This window comes from Xiphias gladius, chromosome 6 (genome assembly GCF_016859285.1).
Source record: "Xiphias gladius isolate SHS-SW01 ecotype Sanya breed wild chromosome 6, ASM1685928v1, whole genome shotgun sequence".
NCBI lineage: Eukaryota > Metazoa > Chordata > Actinopteri > Istiophoriformes > Xiphiidae > Xiphias > Xiphias gladius.
Window position 1 is genome coordinate 22,521,006 of NC_053405.1, and position 20,024 is coordinate 22,541,029.

Here is a 20,024-nt window from a genome sequence, read left to right on the forward strand (position 1 = left end):
ACACAAACAAAGAAAAGTGCCGAACATGTTGTGCAACCTGTAGACAAGCAAGTTTCCTTCCTTTTTGCCTGGAATGGATTGCTGAGCATGCAAAGAATGAGTGTTTTATTCTTGTCGTGTGAGAAAGCGAGACGGACAGGCGAACCACTCTTCTCCTACAAGGGAGTTAAGTTGGAGAATGAGTTGGTGATTCCCAGTAAAGTGCTTTAACCTTTATGATGTTGTCATATTCATGGCCCCAAGGATGTCACCCTCCTCTCTCACTGTACACTGTACAGCAGGCAACATAGCAACACCAACATGCTGTACACCAGAACATAGAAGAATGGGAGGTGGTGGAGGAAAGTATGAGTTATTTTCAAATCTGCTTTCCACAGGCCTGAGGCGAGTGCAACACAGGAGGTGGATTTTGATACCCCTGATATGCTCATTTTACCTCCTCCTGCCCTTTATGCTGACTCGACTTCAGAGTAATTATCAAAAAACAAGGTAAGGACAAATCACCTGGACTCTCCACTGTCCATCACTGCGCATTTCACATGTTGACATGATGTTTATTTTTCTGTTTGTCACAGCACAACAAAAAGCAGCCGGTCAGAAGAACCAGGATTCCTTTGTTGTGTTATTCTTCACACTGTGACCTGCGTCAGTCGCCTAATACTGTGACAGTAACTTCATCCTCTCGACTATGACCTTATTTATCTGATGATCGTGTTAACGGATGAGTATGATGATTAACAAGAGCGATAGGAAAGGGGGATTTTTCGACAAGTGATCTGACAGCAGCCGGAAATCTTTCAGAGCTGGTGGCTCTGAGTGGCTTTGAACTAAGGACCAAGCTGGGCTGCTGATCCCAGGGAGGGACCCACAAACTGTTGCAGACACACACAGGTTTTCTGGGTACTGTGACCCTGGAAGCTCTTTTAGGGAAAATTACACACTTTTCATGTGTAAATACCAGAAAACCAAATTTATTTAAACTGGTCGAAATAATTGGGGGACAATGGAAAATGTTGATTTTTCTCAGACTAATGTATTTTTCATGTCAAGTCACCATCTTGAGGAAACACAAGTGAAAAACATGCAGAACTTGTTTACTTATCTTTTTTACCTAGGTTTCCAGTAATCAGTAGTCCTTCTTCAACCTGGTTTTTTACCAGGATCAAATAATAATCCACAGTTAAGGGTCAGAGCACAGTCCAAAGAGCCCAAGTTTTCAGTGTTTGAATATTGATCTTACCCTACATACAGCAGTGTAAAGGGTTGGATGAAATTAGTGTCCTACGCACATATTACCAGTTTACAGTGTTGGTAACGAAGGAAAAATAGAGAGTTAGCTAAGAAACTTACAACGATGTAATAGATTTTTTTGGTTTGGTCATCAGCAATAATTAAGCCCCGCAAGTGATGTGATCTATTTTGATTAGTTCTATGCAGTGTCCTCTTCTATATGTGCATCTGTGGGTCTCTGAGAAACATTGTTTTTACGAGCACCTTCAAAATCTAGTTTTATTATTGTGCTTTTTTTGTACATGGACATCTTTTTCTACTTTGTAATTTTATTTACTCTCATTATTTCATGAACACATATAATGGAGTATAGATTAATAGAATTATTAATGGTGTGTAATCTAAAATATACAACTAAAGAGTTCTGCTGGCACCAGTTGCTATGTATTGGTCATAGCCGCACCTTCTAGAGGGGGACATCATCCATAACTTTATGTTCTTTGCCTTTTATGGAGCGGATGTCTGGCAGGTGTCACTTTTATGTGCCTCCTACTTTTCTAGGTCTTTCCCTCAAGCTAATGAATAAGAAGTATTACAGAAAGAGGAGGAAGTAAAGTACTGATGATCACCTGAGGTCATGTTCATGTTAAATATTTTTGTTGACATCTAAGGGTGCATTTTTGTCTGGAAAAAACACAAAAATAATCCTCCGTGATGGGTGTGTGTGTTAATGTGTAAAATTTCTAAACCGACAAGACTTCAGGACAAAAACTGTTTCCTTTTTATATATTTGTTTATTGTTTTTCAATAAATACTCATTAAAGTGCAAATCATAACAGCAATATCATGCAGTGCATAACAAGAAAAATCCAAACCCCAATCAGACAGAGAGACAGGGAGAGACAGTTGAAAAACACACTGTCACATTCACACAAACAGATGTGCAGAAACACACCCGTGTACACATTCTTTCACATTAACCAGTGTGCATTCACGCACACATATCGCACGCACACATACATTGGGGTATTTAAGGTTACACTAATAATAAGAACCCCACCACAGATAAACAGACAGCACAGCTTTGCTGTGGAAAATACTCACTTTGGTACAACACGGAAAGTCTGTATTTGATTAGGCCATCTGGCATGTGTTTCCAGCTCTAAACACAGATTAGAGTTTACATGACTAACATGCCACTGGTAGTTGCATACAGTTGTAATGGAACAGTACTACATCTGACAGTAAATACTGGTTATATCAGAGGAGTTTTTAAATCTGACCCATGACCTCTCCAGGATAGTGCACTTCATTGATCAATATTTTGTATTGTTGCCACGAGCAGCAGTATCAGGAATTAATGCATAATGGGCCAGATGTGATCCTGATGTGACCGTAGCTCACCATACAGAGGACAAGTTATTAAGACACTGCAATAGAGTGTAATATAGAAGACTGACAGAAGAGCATGGATTAGTGTTTACAAAGGGGTGTGTGCGTGCAGTTTCGTGTATCTTGCTGCAGGGAGCAGGTTTCCTCCCTCTGACATCGAAGTACACTCAGTGGTCTATGTGCCGTGCCAGACAGAACAGACAACTCTACACAGGATACAAAAACAGATGATGCGTAATAAAGGGTTTCAGCAAAGTAACGAGTAATGTGGCTTTCGCTGTCTCAGCCAAAAGCCTTCACGATGTTTTCATAAGGCAAAAATCAAAAGCTGTTTCAACAGTACAGAGTTCTCAAACCTCACTTCACATCCCATTATTGTAGGTCCAACAAAGTACTCAGTCTTTTGGATGAATAGTTGCAGTCTAGACTGTTGTGTGGCTAATATTAACTTGGTCTCAGTTAAATAATAAATAAGACATGAAATAAATAATCAAGAATAAATACAGAAAAAATGATCTACATGTATAAACAAACTGAAATAATTTCATGATTATATCTCAGCCCATTATTATGAAATGTTATTTAATTGTTCTTATTTCATAGTAACTTTATGAAAGCAGAAATACAGATATTTTTGCATTATATATTTTCATTTCATAAAACTTTAATGACAGTGTTGTCTCCAGTCACTGCCTCCTTGTCCTTTAGCCATTCGCATACCCCCAGTCCGTGAAAGTAAAAATCAATTAAATTTCATAATAGTGGGCTGAGGTTAAGCAAGTTCTTCAATTATTTCAAAATATATTGCTTCATTTATATACAGTATTTTACTGTGCTTATTCAGATGATTGTTTATTTCCTCATGTCTTATTTACAGTATTTATTACATATAGTTTTATTCATAGAAAGCAGTCTAAAGTGAGGTACTACCCCTCCATCCTCTGTGTTATACTGAGAACAGTAGAAAGGCAACAGTCCAGTGCTCTCCATCAAAACAACACTAACCAAAGGAACATACACGGAGAGAACTCATCTGAGCAGCACCAGCTTTCACTTTACATTCAGTCAGAAGAGATTTTGAAAAAATATCCAATGACAACAGCAATACACAACACCGCTACGGTACGAGTGACAGGACAATGCAGAACATTTATGAAAGTAATCACGCCGTGGCATTCATCAATATGTAGAACCACAAACAACAGGTACAGTAAAGTTTGTGCTTTCACATAAAGTGTGTGGTGCAATAAACAGTAAATCTGCAAACTGCTGGCCTCAGCACATGAGTTTTAAAGTGCAGACTGAACAGACAACAACAGCTAAACAGAAGATACACACACGTAGAAAGCAGCTCCGACAGCTACAACACACCAAAGCATCATGTTTTGATTCTCGCCATTTTGTTCTGTTTTGCACTTTCTACCAACTCTGCTCATCTCACAAACCACCACAAACACACCAGTGTTATGCCAGTACGAAAACATGACAATCATGTGACACGCTCCACCCATCTTATCTCCATTACAGACACTGCCTCATACACACACTCTCCACATACCAGTACATATGCAAAGAATCACTGTGTTGCATTCTTTAAGGCAACTGGAGAAAGGTTTCTGTAGCTTAGACTGTCTACAATACTACAGCAGATAACACACCATCTCACGTGGATTTGTAATCTTAATCTTTTCCTCCTGCTCTATCATCATCATCTCATTAATTATTCATATACAGTAGGGTCACAGAGCCAGTTAACTAGTCACAATTTGTTTATTACTGTTGATACGATCAGTGGCAATTGTGAAAACTGATTATTGAACTAAACATTTGCTGTAAATTTGGTTGCTCTTCAATTTAAATGTAAAGTAATATATGTGGGGATTTTTTTTATTAGATTAGACATTTTTTCACAATTAAATGCTGAAGGCTGAAAGGAGAAGGATTAAGGAAAATAGTTATATATGAACTGTGGCCTTCTCCAATATAAACTTCACATGGCTTCTGTCTTATTTCAGCTTACTGCATATGTGACTGTCTGCCATGCTTGTCCTCCTGATGTCACAGGCCTTTTTTAATTACATTCTGTACAGGCCTGGGTGAGTAGCATAACAGTTTCTCAACTTGTCATTTGTTAAGGACTCAACTCAAGTGTAAAGGAGTCTTTAGCAGTGATATGTATCTTTGAAATACAATGAGATAGCCCATTGCTCGTCAAAAACTCATGTGAGATGGTGTGCGCCTGTCTTCAAGACCAAATGCAACACACACTCAGTACCATGCTGAGTATTATCGTTCTACCATCCTGCTGTCTCTCTAGGTTCATTAATCATCTACAATCTACTCAAAATCAGGATAAAACTCTGCAATGATGCAGTGCTTAAATAATATAACTACAGTGCCTAAAAAAACCATTTCTAAAAAATAAATATGGATCTGATATCTAAATAATAATTTTTTTTTCGATGTATAAGTCTAATATTTGGTATACCTTTGTCAACCTTTAGCTACGTAATATGATTGCAATATAAATATAATATACATGGATAACAAAAGCTGTTCTTTAGAAACCATATAATATACAACCTGAAACAAAATTTTACAAGTGGTAACGTTCCCGCAGACACAGATTTAATGTCAATTTTAACAACCAGTCCCCTAATCAAAATATTAAACAAGAAGCAAAACTGACCTCCGATCAGTGTCTGTGCCAAACTCAGCAGGATGCCCCACCATTAAGTATTATGGTGAATGATGACATTTCAGCAGTTGATAATAGATTGAAGGTGTTTGTGAGATGAGTGACAGTGAACTTGACCTTTGCTGACTCCGACACGGCTGTGAACTGTGACCTCTCGCCTCTCACTTTGCTGGCCTCCACCAGCTCGAAGATCCAGTCCCAGGATCAGCTGTGGCCCACTGTTTTAAAAAACCAAGAATCTGACCCAAGGACTGTGTCAAAACAAGAAAAAAAGTGATTAATCTGCCCTTCTACCAAAGGCCTCCTCTTTCTTTCTCCTTCATCTGTGGGGAACACTACGCAGGTATTGCTCTTCACCCTTCCAGTCCAAGGGAACTGGAACAGAGATGGAAAGGAGACAGAAAGAGGAAGTCTTTCTCCAAACATCTACACTCTCTACATCCCAGATCTGCAAATGGCTTAAAACCCCACTGACATCCAGGATACAGCAAGGTTTGGAGTCGTCAGGCTTCAGCGTGCGAGTGTGGTGATCAGACTGGCACACATTTCAAAGAAGTCCATGGTGTGTGATCCCTGACGTGGGGTGAGTAGAGGGGAGCTACCGGACAGGGATCCTGGGAGAGAGGAGCTGAGCTGGGGCAGATCAATGGCAGGGCTTGCAGAGTCGATGCTCAGTCTGGGTCTGTGGAGACCGGCTGTTGAGCCCGACCTCTGAGGAGTGGACGAACCCGATTTAAAGCCCACCGCCTCAATGATGTCATCTGGGGGCATTGGCGGAAAATAGCATCAGCATTCAACAGAGGAGTACTTTTATATGTTTTATAAAGTTAACACATACACTTCTTCATGCAGTTAGAATTATAGAATGAATCTGGATTTGTTCTAACTTTGCTTTTTAACTTGTAAAGATGAATTTCATGTTTTGCGCATGCGCATTAGTAAATGCAGTCACTGAACGCAGTACCTTTGGTTTAAAGAAAAAACTGTTTGAAAACATTGACAAAAAAAGTGTTGAAGTTACTGCAATGTTTATAGAAATTTAAATACTTTAAATTTCACTTTAATATAATATTTAGAGTCTATAGCCATGCTAGTGGCTCTGCGAGACTGTACTTATGCACAGCTGTGTTTTGAGCTAAATGCTCATCTCTTGACATTTCCCACCAGCTCAGGGAAGCCAAGTATCAGGACCTGATGGACGAAGCCCATACCGAAGGCTGGTAAACAAACTGCAGAAGCGTTCCAAATGCTGCTAACTCCATCAGGCTGGTAAGCCCTAGTCACAAGTATTCCACCAGAGGCAGGCGACCAGATAGAGACTCATAACACCACAGTGTCGAGGCAGAAATTTCCATTCCAGGTAATTACAGTTCTGTATGTATCAACTCTATATGCGGACTGCATTGAAAACCAAATGATATTGTATATCATGATAATTTTGTCTATCACTAACCATCAATGCTCTTGAAGTCGAGGAGGTAGGATCTGTTGTCCACCTGGTAGAGCTGCAGGCTCATTTTCACCAGGTTGCCCGTCACTGGATTCTTCCTCCGCACTCGCAGATGGTATGGGTTCACCACCTACAACATAAAATATCACAGGATTTAATTTGTATGGAGACATACATTATGTGTTTACTGTACGTAAATTTGCACGTATAAGACATATCCTATTACCTTCCAGTCAAAGTTGAGCTGTTTCATAGCCCTGTACACTTCAGCCATGATATCATAGGGTCTGCTCTGACTCCTGATACCGAGGTGCCACTTGGCCTTCTTCACTGCCAGAGGTTTGGGCCGTGTGGTGTTGAGCGCATCCAGAGGACAACGAGACTTGGGGCTGTCAACCAGGAGCGGAGGCATTCTCTCTGGGTGGGGTTTGACTCCGGGGGGTAGCGGCATGCCCTCTTCTATGAAGGAGCCCTGGGGAGGACTGGAGGCCAAGTAGAACTCGCTGGCCTGGGTCATGATGCGCCGGTTGTCTATGATAAGGTGATAGGCCACTGCTAGCTGATCCTGTATGGAAAGTATAGTGAAGACCAGGGAGATCATTCACTGAAGCTAAGGACAGCCCATAAGATTACACAAAGCTACAAACACTCTAATAGTAGTGAAACCCACACATAACTGCTTATTTTCTACCAAGAGACATTTTTTAGTCTTGACAGTCAAAAGGAAGCACAAGTTGAGCTTGATTACAGGGGAAAACGCTCCTACTCAATCTGTCAGTTGTACAGTTTTTTTTTTTTTTGCAGCAACAGCAGTGGTTTGTTTAAATAAACAGAAGAGCAGGGCAGTCATGGTAGCATGACTAATTATAGCCACAACAGCAGAGCGATCAAGGTCAGCAGTAACTTAAGAAAATTCAATTTCTTCAACAAACTCTAATATAATATTATTGTAAAGGATAGGTTCAGGATTTTTCAAGTCTGTCTTAAAACAATATTGATGTGCCAATATGTACACGAAAATAGGTCTTGTTTGCTGTAACTATCCCTACTCTCTACACCGGCCCTGAAACTTTTCACCTGAATGTGACTACGCTATAAGAAATGATCAAAGTAACAGTCTATTTGTGACATTATTTGCCTCAGCTTTGTAGAAACAAATGTATATGCAAAGATATCTCCCAATATATAAATAAAATAAGAAATAATTTTTACTGCATTTCACTCTGTTTGTGCCACGAGTGTTACAGGTATCTGAAGGTATCCTTCACGCTATAGCTCCGCAGGGAAAACAAAAATATAAGACTCTAACTTTCAAAAATACCAACTCAATTTAGCTTACTGGGACTGCTGAAGTTACATATGAGCCTCAGCCGTACTTTGGAGTGGAGTTTTGCAAAGAAGGAGGGCTGTGCATTTTGTCCCTCATTTCTTACTGCGTATTTGCGTTCCAGGTGATAAGGTCCAGGGCTGGTGTGGAGAGTTGGAATAGTTACAGTGACCAAGACCTATTCACATCTACATATGGGCACATTTGTGTTGTTTTAAGACAGACTTGAAAAATCCCAAACCTATCTTTTAACATTGTTTGACTGTGACCCCAAAGATGTCCGTGAAATATTTAAAACCTACATACTATATATACATACATAAACTTGTGGAGTAGAAGTTTATTAGTACAACAATTATAGTTTAATAAACAGAGAAAACACTCTGCCCCCCCTAGGATTATGAATGTGTCTTCTTGAGTGTACCTGTGGATCTCCACTGTAAAGGCTGGACACAACCTCTGACTCAGTGCATTCAAACTTCTCACAAACTTCTCTGACAGCCTCCTCATCCAGGACTGTGGCATCATATGAAGGGTCTTCAGGGAACAGGTAGCCTGGTAGGTCCTGCTTAAACCACTCATGTTCCCTGACAGAGGACAGGATCATCAGTCAATGCAAAATACAGCTGTTGTCAAGTTACCTTATGTTGCTTTTAATTCATTTCAAAATGTCACAATATCTGACATTTAAACTTGCATGAAGTCAAGCTGTTGTCAAACACAGTAGTCCGTTTGTATACCGACATGCCAGATTCAGAACCATTAAAGCTACAGGGCTAACAGGAGAAACTACTGAATATATATCAAATCTAAAGAGTCATATCTAAAGTGGATTTATTTTGAAAAGTTTAATGTGATGTAAGGAAAATAAAACAAATAATAGAAAAGACAACCAATCATCTGACAGTTTTGATGGTTTGTATGCAATCCTGTATTGAGGGGAGTAAGGAAACTTGTGAAAAATTAAACTGAGCCTGAGCACAGTACAGACACTGAAGCCAACTCAACACTTTATTTTAGTAATATAACTATGATTTTGAATGTGTGACCATGAAAAGATATGATTTCATTTCCAATGAACTACAGTTTCTACATGTGCCAAGCCCAAATGACATTACAATATAGAATTCAGAGTATAGAAACATAGAGAAAAATAAGAATAAAGAAAGATTATAAGAACAAAAATAAACCCCCAGAAGATAAAGGAGGTTTATGATGAGGCCACTTGACCTTATAGAGCGGGGTGAGCACCTGATGTCTTTGATGGTGGCTCTCTTCAGAGGGTCAACCTGTAGCATGAGCATCAGCAGCGAGGCCACAGAGCGGGTCAGGTACTCTGGGATGTAGAAGACGCCTCCTCTGATCTTCTTGAACAGCGTGGGGACGTGCTCGTCATCAAAGGGCAGAGTGCCGCACAGCAGGGCGTACAGGATTACCCCACAGCTCCAGATGTCCACTTCTGGGCCGGCATAGAGCCTGACAGAGAGATGGGAGGATGTGACAGGTAACAAGCATAAGACCCAAACACAATGTTTAAGTCTTATAGGGGCACTGCAAAAAAATGTAACATTTTATTTTAACCTGGGTTATTCAGCATTCATACATAAACATTGAATAAATAGTTTGTAATACACTATGATGTAGCTGTAAGAGGATATAAAGCCACTTTCATGGCCCTGTGTGTCTCTGAGTTATGCAAACACACACACCTCCAAGACTAATACTGTGACGTATCCATGTAGGGATAAACTGCTTGCATGATGTTGTGACATTATTACCTAATAGAGTTTTTTTGTTTAGCTCAAGCTAAGAAAGACTAACTTTGATCTGTGCATTTGAGGCAGGTTCTATTTATGGGTTTGGTACCCTGTGGACTTCTTGACCTCTAGTAGTGCTATGGAGCAGAAATCTTGACATGTGGGTCTTGTTTTGTTTGTATCAAGCACGCACACAATTACACCAATGTGCAATCAATCAGATTAATTGAGCATTGATGAGTGTGATACACATTCCTGCCAATGGTTGCGCAGTATTTTACTCAGCCACAGGAGATGGTAATGCGCCAAGACACACAGCAATGTGCCAACAAAGGCAGTAAGAAGACCTCAAGCTAATAAACATGGATGTAAACCATGCGCATCGCGCAATTTAAAATACTTTAAAACATTAGGTTCGCAAATTTTTGATGAGAAATTTATTCAACACGTTTTTTTGACATCAAGGATACACACACTGCGTTTTGATGATTAACAGTGAATATAAACATTTGTTTGTTAGGGTTGTTTTCTGTCAGGCTGGGTTTCAGTCAGTGTCCAAGACAAAAATTATTTTGTTCCTAATGCCATTTAAGTAATGGTTGTTAAATGATTGTACTCTAGACATAGATAATTGTGATTAGTGCTGAAACAATTAGTCAATTAATCAGTTAGTTGTTTTAAAAAGAAATCAGAAACTAATATGATAACTGATTTATCATTTTTCAAGCAGTAATAGTGAAAAAAAATGCTAAACATTCGTTAATTACAGGCGCTTGTGACAAATCATTGTAACGTGAATAATTTTGGGTTTAGGACTGTTGGTCAAACAAACCATTTTAAGACACCACCTAGACTTTTTTGATTTTTTTTATAGACTAACGATTAATCGAAGTCCAAGTAAACGTTTATGGCAAATCTGAAGAAATTCCCTCAAGGCGTTCCTCCGGCAATGGCTGCCTGTGGCCACAGCTGCCTCTGGCGTGGACGCATGAAAATAATCCTCAGAAGATTCATTAATGAAAATAATCATTAGTTGCAGCCTTAAGTGTGAATATCATAGTTGCCATGATCATACATGTGATTACACACGTACACACACACACACCTTCCTGAGATGACCTCTGGAGCAGCATAGTTGGGGGACCCACAGCTTGTCCGTAAAAACTCCCCATCTGACATCATGTTTGACAGACCTGTTGGCCAATCACAAGATAAGCACACCTTAACACCTTTCTGTCTTCACTCTGACACTAACACACACTAAAGAAGCAAACCTCTATTATCATATCATTGCTATTGATCCTTTGATACACATAGGTTAAACTGAGCAAAGCCTGCCACAGGGAGGGTAAGAATTATACACTGTGGACACCACTGATTACTTTATCTTCCTTTACCCGCCAAGACTATAAGCTCTGAACATGAAGCTCATCTAATTGGATGAGCTTCTCTCTGCCTGCCAGGGCCTCAGCTAAACGGTAAACACCAGACGCTCTGTGATGTGCTGACCTTCTCTTTATCTTTTATCCCTGTTCCCTTAACACTCCCTCTCTCTGCTCACCAGTGGCTGTTGCTCTCAGCCAAAACACTTCTCCTGCTGTACAATCCTGCCGCACCCCAACGATTCCTTCCCTATCAGATGACACTGGGCCTCAAGGCTTCCTGCCAGACTTGATATGAGACCTGGTCGTTGCTAGGGGACCTCTTTGCACCCAACACACCCTGCTGGGTGCAAGGACATTCATGATTTGTTTTTTTTAAATATTTCTCTCTTTCATGATTGCATCAGACACAGTCTCTCAGACAATCAGCAAGAACCATTATGCCAAAAGCAAGATGATAGAAAGAAATTCAATCTCATCTAATGATGAGGTTAGCAAGCGCATGATGATAATTTAACTCTTTTCTACAAGTGTATAAATAAGTACACAATTATGCTGTTTGTTATAACTCTGCAACAAACTCTCACTTGACTCTAATCAAACTGTCCAATTACTTGGTTAATTCAAATCAGCTCTGGCACAAACTCTGCCTCTTTCTGTTTCTTATTCCCCCTTCAACATATTCAGTTATGTTCTGTTATGCTTTCTTAAATTCCCTAACAATCCTCAGCTTCTGACAACCCAATCCTTTTGTTCCTCCCTCTAGCTATAACTTTATTTGTTGGGAACCCTACCAAAGTCAGCAATCTTGGCGTTCTTGCTGGCGTCCAGCAGGACATTCTCAGGTTTGAGGTCTCTGTGGACCACCATGTGCCTGTGGCAGTAGTCTACGGCTGAGATAATCTGCTGGAAAAGACGGCGAGCTTCTGTGTCCTCCACCTGAAAGATGCCATATGAACAGACAAGACTGGACTGCAGCTTTACTGGGTGTTTCTTTGATACAAAAGTGTGTAACTATATGCGAGACAGAGCATTATAGAAAAAATGCAGAACCAAACCAATAGCACATGTGTGGAAAGAACAGTGGATAATGAAGTCATGTGCTGTCCTGTTTAGAACAAATTTATTATGTTCGGGGTTGGTCATGAGGTTTCTAAGGGTCAGGGCCCAGGTAAAGTTCAAGTAGGATTATTCTAATAATAATGATAATAAAGACAGGCCTAAAAAGATTGTCATCTTTACATCGATGTCAGTATCTGTCTTGAATGTATGTGTGTTTGTGTGTGTCTGTGTCTCAAAAAATGGAAATGAACATTTGGAGGTGAGTAAAGTGGGAGTTAAAAATAATCATTTACAGCTGTCGCAATGGCAAAGCAGTGACACTGCTGTCAAATAAATTTTCGTGACTCTAAATCATATTACTTGTTAGTTTCCAACAGTAGTTTTATCAGGAAAAATTAAATATTTTTGATCCAAGATATGTGTAAGTGATGGCGAAAGCTGCAGTTTAAACAATATGCATAAAGAAAGTATTTTGATGCCTCTAGAGAGTAAGAATAAATGAGCTCAGAAAGAAAGGGCTCAGGCAACTTTCCCTAATAAAACTATTTATTAAGTAACATCAAAAAATACAAAAAGGAAAGCTACAAAGTAGCACATAACAGTCTGTATATGACTGCTAAAGTCAAGGAAACACCAACAATACAGTCTTACTTGGTCACCACAACAACTGCCCTGCATTCAATTACAAAAAGAATCCCTTAATTGGTGTTCAATAAAAGGTAGTAATACGCATTACCTGAGCCACTGCTTCACAACTCTATTACTGTTTAACCAGTCTGAGCTGTGGTTAGTAGTGAGCTAACAATTTCTGAGGATTCAATGACCAGTCCACCCAGTAGATGGGGACTCTAGTTAAGGACTTAATAATGAAACGTCTTACCCGTCCATGTTTGCAGATGTAGTCAAACAGCTCCCCTCCAGACACATACTCCATGACCATGAAGAAATCTGTGGGTGTACTTATCACCTGGTACCTAAAACACAAACATACATTTGTGCTGACATGGACTCACTGTACATTAACATTGATCCCCTTTCACATCCTATCCCAACATTTAACCATTACTATACAAATATCATCTCATCTCTAAATTCTCTAAACCCATTTTATTTACTTCAAAACATGCACAGCATAAATACACAGAAACGAATACACTGAAAGGTAAGGCTAAGCTGTGATGTGGCTGAGTGATTGACTGTAGGCATTATTTTCCTAAAGGTCAGGTATATTAAAATGCAGGCACAATCTCATGAATGGTGGCTTGTGGGAGATTCTGCAGTTCATCACAATCTAATTCATTCCTGTCAAGCTGGGTGCAGCACAACACGGCTGGCACTGGGGGAGAAATAAACAAACAAACCAAACCAAATCACAATTTTGTTTTTGTTTTTTTCTGTCTTACATACACAGAGAGAGTTCCTATGAAACAGTGGAAACACTTGAGGGAAATGTTTATGACATTTGGTCTAATTCATTTCATGCTGGTCTTACAAACAGGGCCAATACATCAAACAGAGTCTGCTTCTCTCAGTTCTGCATCCAAGCCTGAAGCGCTCTGAAGCATTACAAGCAGAATGGGTGTGTACCTAAAATATACATGTTTGTCTCTGTGTTTATGAATGTATATGTCTGTGACAGAGTGCTCCACAACACACCAGCTCATGACCAGAGAGCTCACATATCTGCCATAGCTTACAGAGTGACGGTGGACTAACCCTTACCCTGGCCTAAAAATAACACAGAGATTGTTGAGATAGACAGAGAGACGTGGACTGATGAGGAGGCCAGGGAGACAGAAGAAAACAGAAGGAAGGAAGTCACGGTCAAAGAAAAAACACTAGAGAAGCCAAGACACTTGGATGAGGACAAAGATTTAACCACGTAGGAATTACAGCAACGTCTATCATTTCAGCTACTGACCAGAACAGATTTCTTTATCTTGTTCCAAGCCTGTGTGTGTGTGTGTATTGGTACATCTGTGTGGCCCAATGGGCATGCTCAGTACAGCGTAGCTATAGTAAACAAACAGGGACAAGCCAAAACACAGAAGGAACACAACACAGCAAAAGGCCCACATTACAACAGCCACTAATTTAACAGATCTCAGCTATCTCTCTACGTAGTCTGTCAGTACTGACGATCCTAAATCTGATAGAGGGATGTGTCATCTTTCTCCACTTACAGCTTGATGATGTGTGGGTGTCTGAACAATTTGAGATTCTGGATCTCTCTTTTGATCTTCCCCACGACATCGAGACTACGGATCTTCTGTCTGTTCAGGATCTTTACAGCCACTTTGTGGCCTGTCAGCTGATGCTCTCCAACTAAAAACAACAGAATACAGATATGAAGTCGCTACAGAACAGAGATGATAAAAATCACATACAAGGTTAGTCCGATCACACAACACATAGAGGCAGAGAGACGTACTAGAGGGTTAAGGGTTAATATGGAGACCTGTTACACTATAGGCTGCAACATACCAGTGAAAGAATTGTGTTGTTGTTTTTTTTTGGATTAAGTTTTAGGCCCTGCTGTAGCCTTTATTTGCAAGCCATGTCTTTGCTCGGGGTGCTGGAGCTCGGTCTGCCTGAGGCTCTGTGGCCACGTTGCTTTTGGAGCTGTCGACCCCTGCTCACAGGTTGACCACAAACACAGTTATAAACCATTAATGCAAAGGCTCTAGCTCCCACCTAGGAATAGCCCTGACACAAATAACTATTATCACTGGCAGCATTTCATAAAATTCGGTAATAAAACCATGTAAATTTAGACTGAATCTTCTCATGGTTTCAACTCCTTGCTAATGTGCATAACATGCTGTCCCTCGTACAGACAGCGTCTAGGCTCGTTTTGAAACGCAGCCACGCTGCGCCGATACATCCCTGAAACTGCGCACACAAGAAACAGGCGGTGTGAGCAGGGGGTTTAAAGCTCACAAGGTCATGCAGAGTGGCCGGAATCCTGCTCAGAAAACTGAAATAATATCCTGTGATACGCTTGTCCAGTAAAAAACGCAACGCCTGTAGAGGGGTTTCCCGACTAAGAACGCGCTTAACAAGCTAGCCATGGGATAACATATCGGACTAGCCGCACGGTGAATAAACATTTTGTCAGTTATCAACATCAAGCTCACATGGTGAGGTTTCGGGCAAACCGTAAGCTTCACGGGTGTCCTTTACCGCAAGGCAGGGCAAAGAGACCGACTTCAGCATAAACCCCTCACTGTATAACATTATACGATGGTAATAACGTGGGTATGACTGTGCATCTCCTTCTAGCTATTGTCCTCCAGGTGATGACACCTGCCGCAGCCGACAACAGTAGCTACACATAGGGGCTTCGGGGAAAGAATTTGACTTTCAAGCGGCTGGATTCTCCGAACAGATTTACGCTCGAAATCCCTTCTGCTGCTGCCTTTCGAGCATCTCGCTACGCAAATTGCTCACTGGCCGCCGGCAAGTTCAACGGGGAGAGACACGGCGACTACTTCATATTACTCCAACCGAGACGCACAAACGTACACGCTAAGCTCGGCTTGACACAGAAACATGACTTAACTCTTCACTTTCCCGAAGGTTCCCACTCCGAGCGTGTCGCCGAGGATGTAGTGGCCGATCTTTACCCTGCCTTCGTGTTTCTGTTGTTGCCGCTCTGCCATCTTCTCCTTTGCCGACGGCTGGGCTCGCTCGGTGCGGTGCGGTGGCGGTGCGTGTGCTGGCTGCTCGCTCGCGGGGCGCACGGAGGGGCGGGGCACATCACCTCTCCTCACTGCCGGGAAGGCGAGAGCCACCGACGGCTCGACCCCGTTAAACGCACACTGCCGGGTTCACGCCGAAGACTGTAGGAGAAAAGCGCAATTGCTGCTCTGAGGCCCGGGTGGCATCCGTCCTAAAGGCACAGCCTGGCTGGCAGAACCGGGATTACCCCTCCAGAAGCCCAGCAGGCTCTGTCTGCCAACTAGCCCGAATGTGCATCTCGCACCGGCCCGGTGTTGTGTTGACTTTTGCACCCCGGTCAGTGACCTGGTCCAATAAAGAAGTTACCTACGACAGGTCTGCTAGATAGCTTGGTAAAAGTGCCAGAAAGACCTGTGTGCCTTTAGTGATCATTCGGGTCACCTGCTGTGTGGAGTATTTCTTTTAACGTAAAACGGTGTAGCTTTCCTTTTTGCGCCATGCACCATTCACCCCCAGTGACAAAATACAACAAAAACGACAATAATAATAATAATAATAATAATAATAATAATAATAATATAATGGAGTAGCCGTTCATGCTGTAAACAACACATCTAGTGCTTTTACTGATCATTTTGCTCATAAATAATAAACGTCTCTGCTATAGGTCATCGGGCCGCTCTGAAAGATAGAAGCCCCCATTAGAATAATGCGGGATGAATTGGGACCAGTGCGTGACTTGAGCTTCTGTCGTGTTTCTGTCTCTGGATGTTGCACATCGGACGAGGCCATCAGTGCAGTGGCGACTGTTCACCGTCTCTTTCTTGGCTATCAAGCTGGGCTGTCAGCTGTCAGCCATAGTTTCATTGCTATGCTCGCAAATAGGGCCATCCCATATTGTGTCCGTCCTCCCGGGGGTCATATCACACACCCCTTCATATGTATCTTATATCGTGGGCCCCTGTCCGTACCGTGTCTGCCCTAGAGGTTTAAAAAAACAACAACAAACAAACAGCCGAACCAGATTGTACTTCAAAGCGTCGAACGGTTGATAATCTTCATTAAATTTCCGGAATAGAATAGGCTGATTTCTTTTTTCCTTTGTTTTTTTAAGTTGAAAGAGGGAAATCAATGGAGAGATGATTTGCAAACAAAATTGAAGCGAGTTGTTATAGTTAACCACTAGATGGCAGTATACGTTTAATTTATTAATAACCACTCTCGGAACCCCTTCTGCTCCTAGTGTGTGCACGAGGCAGGAGTCCTCTCTTAAAATTGGAAAACGTTTGAGGATCTTATCAAAGTTAGAAAAGAGGAATGAATCCCCTGCCCTTTACCACATGTTTTCCCGGATAGTGTTGGCTATGCTCTGACCAGAACAATCAAATTAGAATCTCCACTGGCAAATCGGGGTTTTTGAAATGCAAAACTTAGACTCAACAGATGAAAAGGTTTGTCTACGATCTTTCCCTGTTCATCAGATCCCCATAACGCATTGCCCCAGAAAAGGAACGAATCCCATTAAAAATAATTAAGTATAAACATCTAAATATTCTTTGTATGGGCGCTGGTAGAGTAGCTATATACAAAACTGTATTATTGTATCGCCAAAATAAACAAGCGTTTAGTTTAGTATTACAAGTAAACACTTATGTCCTTGTAATACTATCCGTTGGGCAAATATTTTAGTTTTTGTTCACAGATTTTGTCAGTAATATTTCCACAGAAATCGACAAATCGTACTGTTACAACATTTCCTCGAAATCCCGGTGATATTACCGTCTCCGGTAATATCAGACACGCCGTGTCCCCCCGGTGCGCCTGTCGTGCCGTGCGCGAGCACTGGGGGCGCCGTGTCTCCGCGCCGCTCTGCGCCACTACTGGTCCCAGTCTGAGAAAGTTTTCCATGCAGGGATGGAGGTGATTACCCACCGCTAGCAGAGGGAAGAGGGCTGAGCCTTGCAAGCTGCCGGGGGAACTTGAGGAGAGCAGGGGGAGGAGGAGAAGAAGGATTGATATAACAAGAGCGGCTGTCGATGCGCAGCGCAATTCTTACGCACTCCAAGTGTTTGAACCAAGACCGATAAACGGGAGCGGGCTTTCCATTCATTTCGAGCGCAGGCAACTTTTCTTTTCTTGAGTCCGTGGCGCGGGTCCGTTCACCAGAAAGTACTCCTATATTTTTTTAGTTTTTAAAAAAACAAAAAAAACAAAAAACAAATAAACTGAAATACGAGACAACAAGACATCAGCACATCTGCAACTTTACGAGACCTCCGAGTTGGGAAGTTTGTTTCCCGTACAACTGCATGACACTTCTTTAAAGGACTTGAGAGCCTGTCAGAGTTTCTTCACCTACAGCGTGGTGTGGGATTTTGAGCTGAAACGGGGAGTTTTCAAATGCAAAAGTACATGTATGAGAAAGCGATGGCCCAAGAGACAAGGAACGGAGGAACCTCTACGTTAAATAACAACAATGGTGTTGACAACAGTAAGAAGAAACTGTTAATAGCGCTCGACATCTTCTGTCTTCTACTTGGTAAGTTTATTAATAACTTTAGTCTATATATGCCTACTCTATAAATTTATCTCACATCAGCTGATTTTAATTACACGCAACAAAAAAAAGCCAGATACTTTGCACACTGTATTCACACTAAAAAGGCTGAATAATAAACATGTCCAACAGGACCCGCGCTTTCTAATGGTTGGCAATAAAAGCTTTTATCGTTTGAAAAGGGTTGTCCGTTATCTGCGACCAGTAGACAACTTAATCTGCATCATCCAGTTCCAACACACCAGCCCATGCCGTGGAAGCGCGGAACAAAACACTGGCTACACGCAGTATGTCAGGCTTCCACATTGTTCAAAAAGTGCACTGGTTATACCGTGCGATCTCACAATGAAACAACCCAGACATGGCACGCACGGACACGTTCATAGATGTATAATAAGGCGGTTTGTACATCAATACAAGAGGAACTCTGACATTCTGTTAGCTGACTAACACGTGTGTGGTTTTTCTCAGCTGGGGCAGCACGATAGAAACGTTTGTCATCACATCGTATATTGATCATTTCAAAGTCCACAGAGCATCACTGGGACCTATCAGTTGATGTTTCTGCCGCCTGCCAACACGCCTGGGGCACAAATGTTTAGAAGTGTTGTAACCTGCCCTTTTACTGCCCTTTAAATAGCCCGTGACACCCCCTCTGTGTACCTATAACCTTGCTCATCTGACCCTAAACCTCCAGAGGTGCCATTCCAACTAGAGCTGTCCATACATACAGATGCAACATGACTCAAGTAAAAACTGAAGTGTTATCAAGGTTTTGATTCATAACTGATGAAACTGTCACTGACGCCCAGGCGATGCCAGTAGTCTCTACTGCTCTGATATGCTCCAACAGGCAACTTGTTTGTGATGTGGAGTTTTTTGCGCATTAGTCCCAACTTGTTATTCCACAAGCGTCCCGTCCAGATGCATTGTGCTGTGTTTATGTGTGTGTAGCTTTGATAGGTGGTTTGTTTTTGGCTGTTGTTCACTGTAGCCCAGTCCTTTGAGTCTCCAGCTCCAGTGGCCCCCCTTTCTCTTCTCTCTCTTTTCAATCCCTCCGTCTCTCCTTTCTCTCTTTTAGAAAAGGATTATGGGAGTTGTGCTTAACTTCTACACATTCTCTCCCAGAACCCCGCAAATCCCTGGCCAGCTGCCCCTGATCACTCCACTTCAAATTACTTTCTCCCTCTCTAGCTCTCTCTCCCCAGCCCTCTTTCTCCCTCTCTGTCCAGGGGAATGCATGGAATAATTGCTTAAGCATGTGTTGTGGCAGGGGAATGCCTCTCCAATCTAACAGAGAGATATGGAGAAGCGGACCCATGGCTGACCAGGCATTAGAGGAGCAGGTGGCATCAACAGCTCTGAATGGAGAACTGAGGCATCAACGGTAGAAATGAAATATGCGAAATCGCCACACAGGAGTACGATTTTGTTACCCAGGATGTGACAAATGGTGCAGATTAACTCCAGTTATCAAGTGCTGTGTAG

General features: G+C 41.7%; 2 protein-coding genes across 3 annotated transcripts in view; one reads left to right on the forward strand and one right to left on the reverse strand.

Moving 5' to 3' along the window:
- Positions 1 to 2,012: 2,012 nt before the first annotated feature.
- prkaa2 (protein kinase, AMP-activated, alpha 2 catalytic subunit) lies at positions 2,013 to 16,131 on the reverse strand. The gene is made up of 10 exons (XM_040128588.1): positions 15,861 to 16,131; positions 14,482 to 14,623; positions 13,179 to 13,272; positions 12,031 to 12,175; positions 10,960 to 11,047; positions 9,349 to 9,573; positions 8,522 to 8,684; positions 6,997 to 7,335; positions 6,774 to 6,900; positions 2,013 to 6,081 (listed from the first exon to the last, which is right to left on the reverse strand). Exons 1-10 carry the CDS (start codon positions 15,958 to 15,960, stop codon positions 5,831 to 5,833), a joined length of 1,674 nt encoding a protein of 557 aa, XP_039984522.1. The 5' UTR covers positions 15,961 to 16,131; the 3' UTR covers positions 2,013 to 5,830.
- A 1,753-nt stretch (positions 16,132 to 17,884) lies between these two features.
- Positions 17,885 to 20,024, forward strand: part of plpp3 (phospholipid phosphatase 3) — a 30,667-nt gene continuing 28,527 nt past the window's right edge. For both annotated transcript variants that reach the window (XM_040128591.1, XM_040128589.1), the window contains exon 1: positions 17,885 to 18,518. In XM_040128591.1, coding sequence (XP_039984525.1) covers positions 18,380 to 18,518 — 139 coding nt within the window. In that variant the 5' untranslated portion in view covers positions 17,885 to 18,379. The remainder of the gene's footprint in view (positions 18,519 to 20,024) is intronic.

Coding starts and splice junctions, on each gene's coding strand:
- prkaa2 (XM_040128588.1), bottom strand. CDS start 15,960: ATGGCAGAGCGGCAACAACAGAAACACGAAGGCAGGGTAAAGATCGGC. Junction 11,048..12,030: donor CGCCAAGATTGCTGACTTTG/GTAGGGTTCCCA, acceptor ATTGGCCAACAG/GTCTGTCAAACATGATGTCA. Junction 9,574..10,959: donor CCAGAGGTCATCTCAGGAAG/GTGTGTGTGTGT, acceptor TCTCTCTGTCAG/GCTCTATGCCGGCCCAGAAG.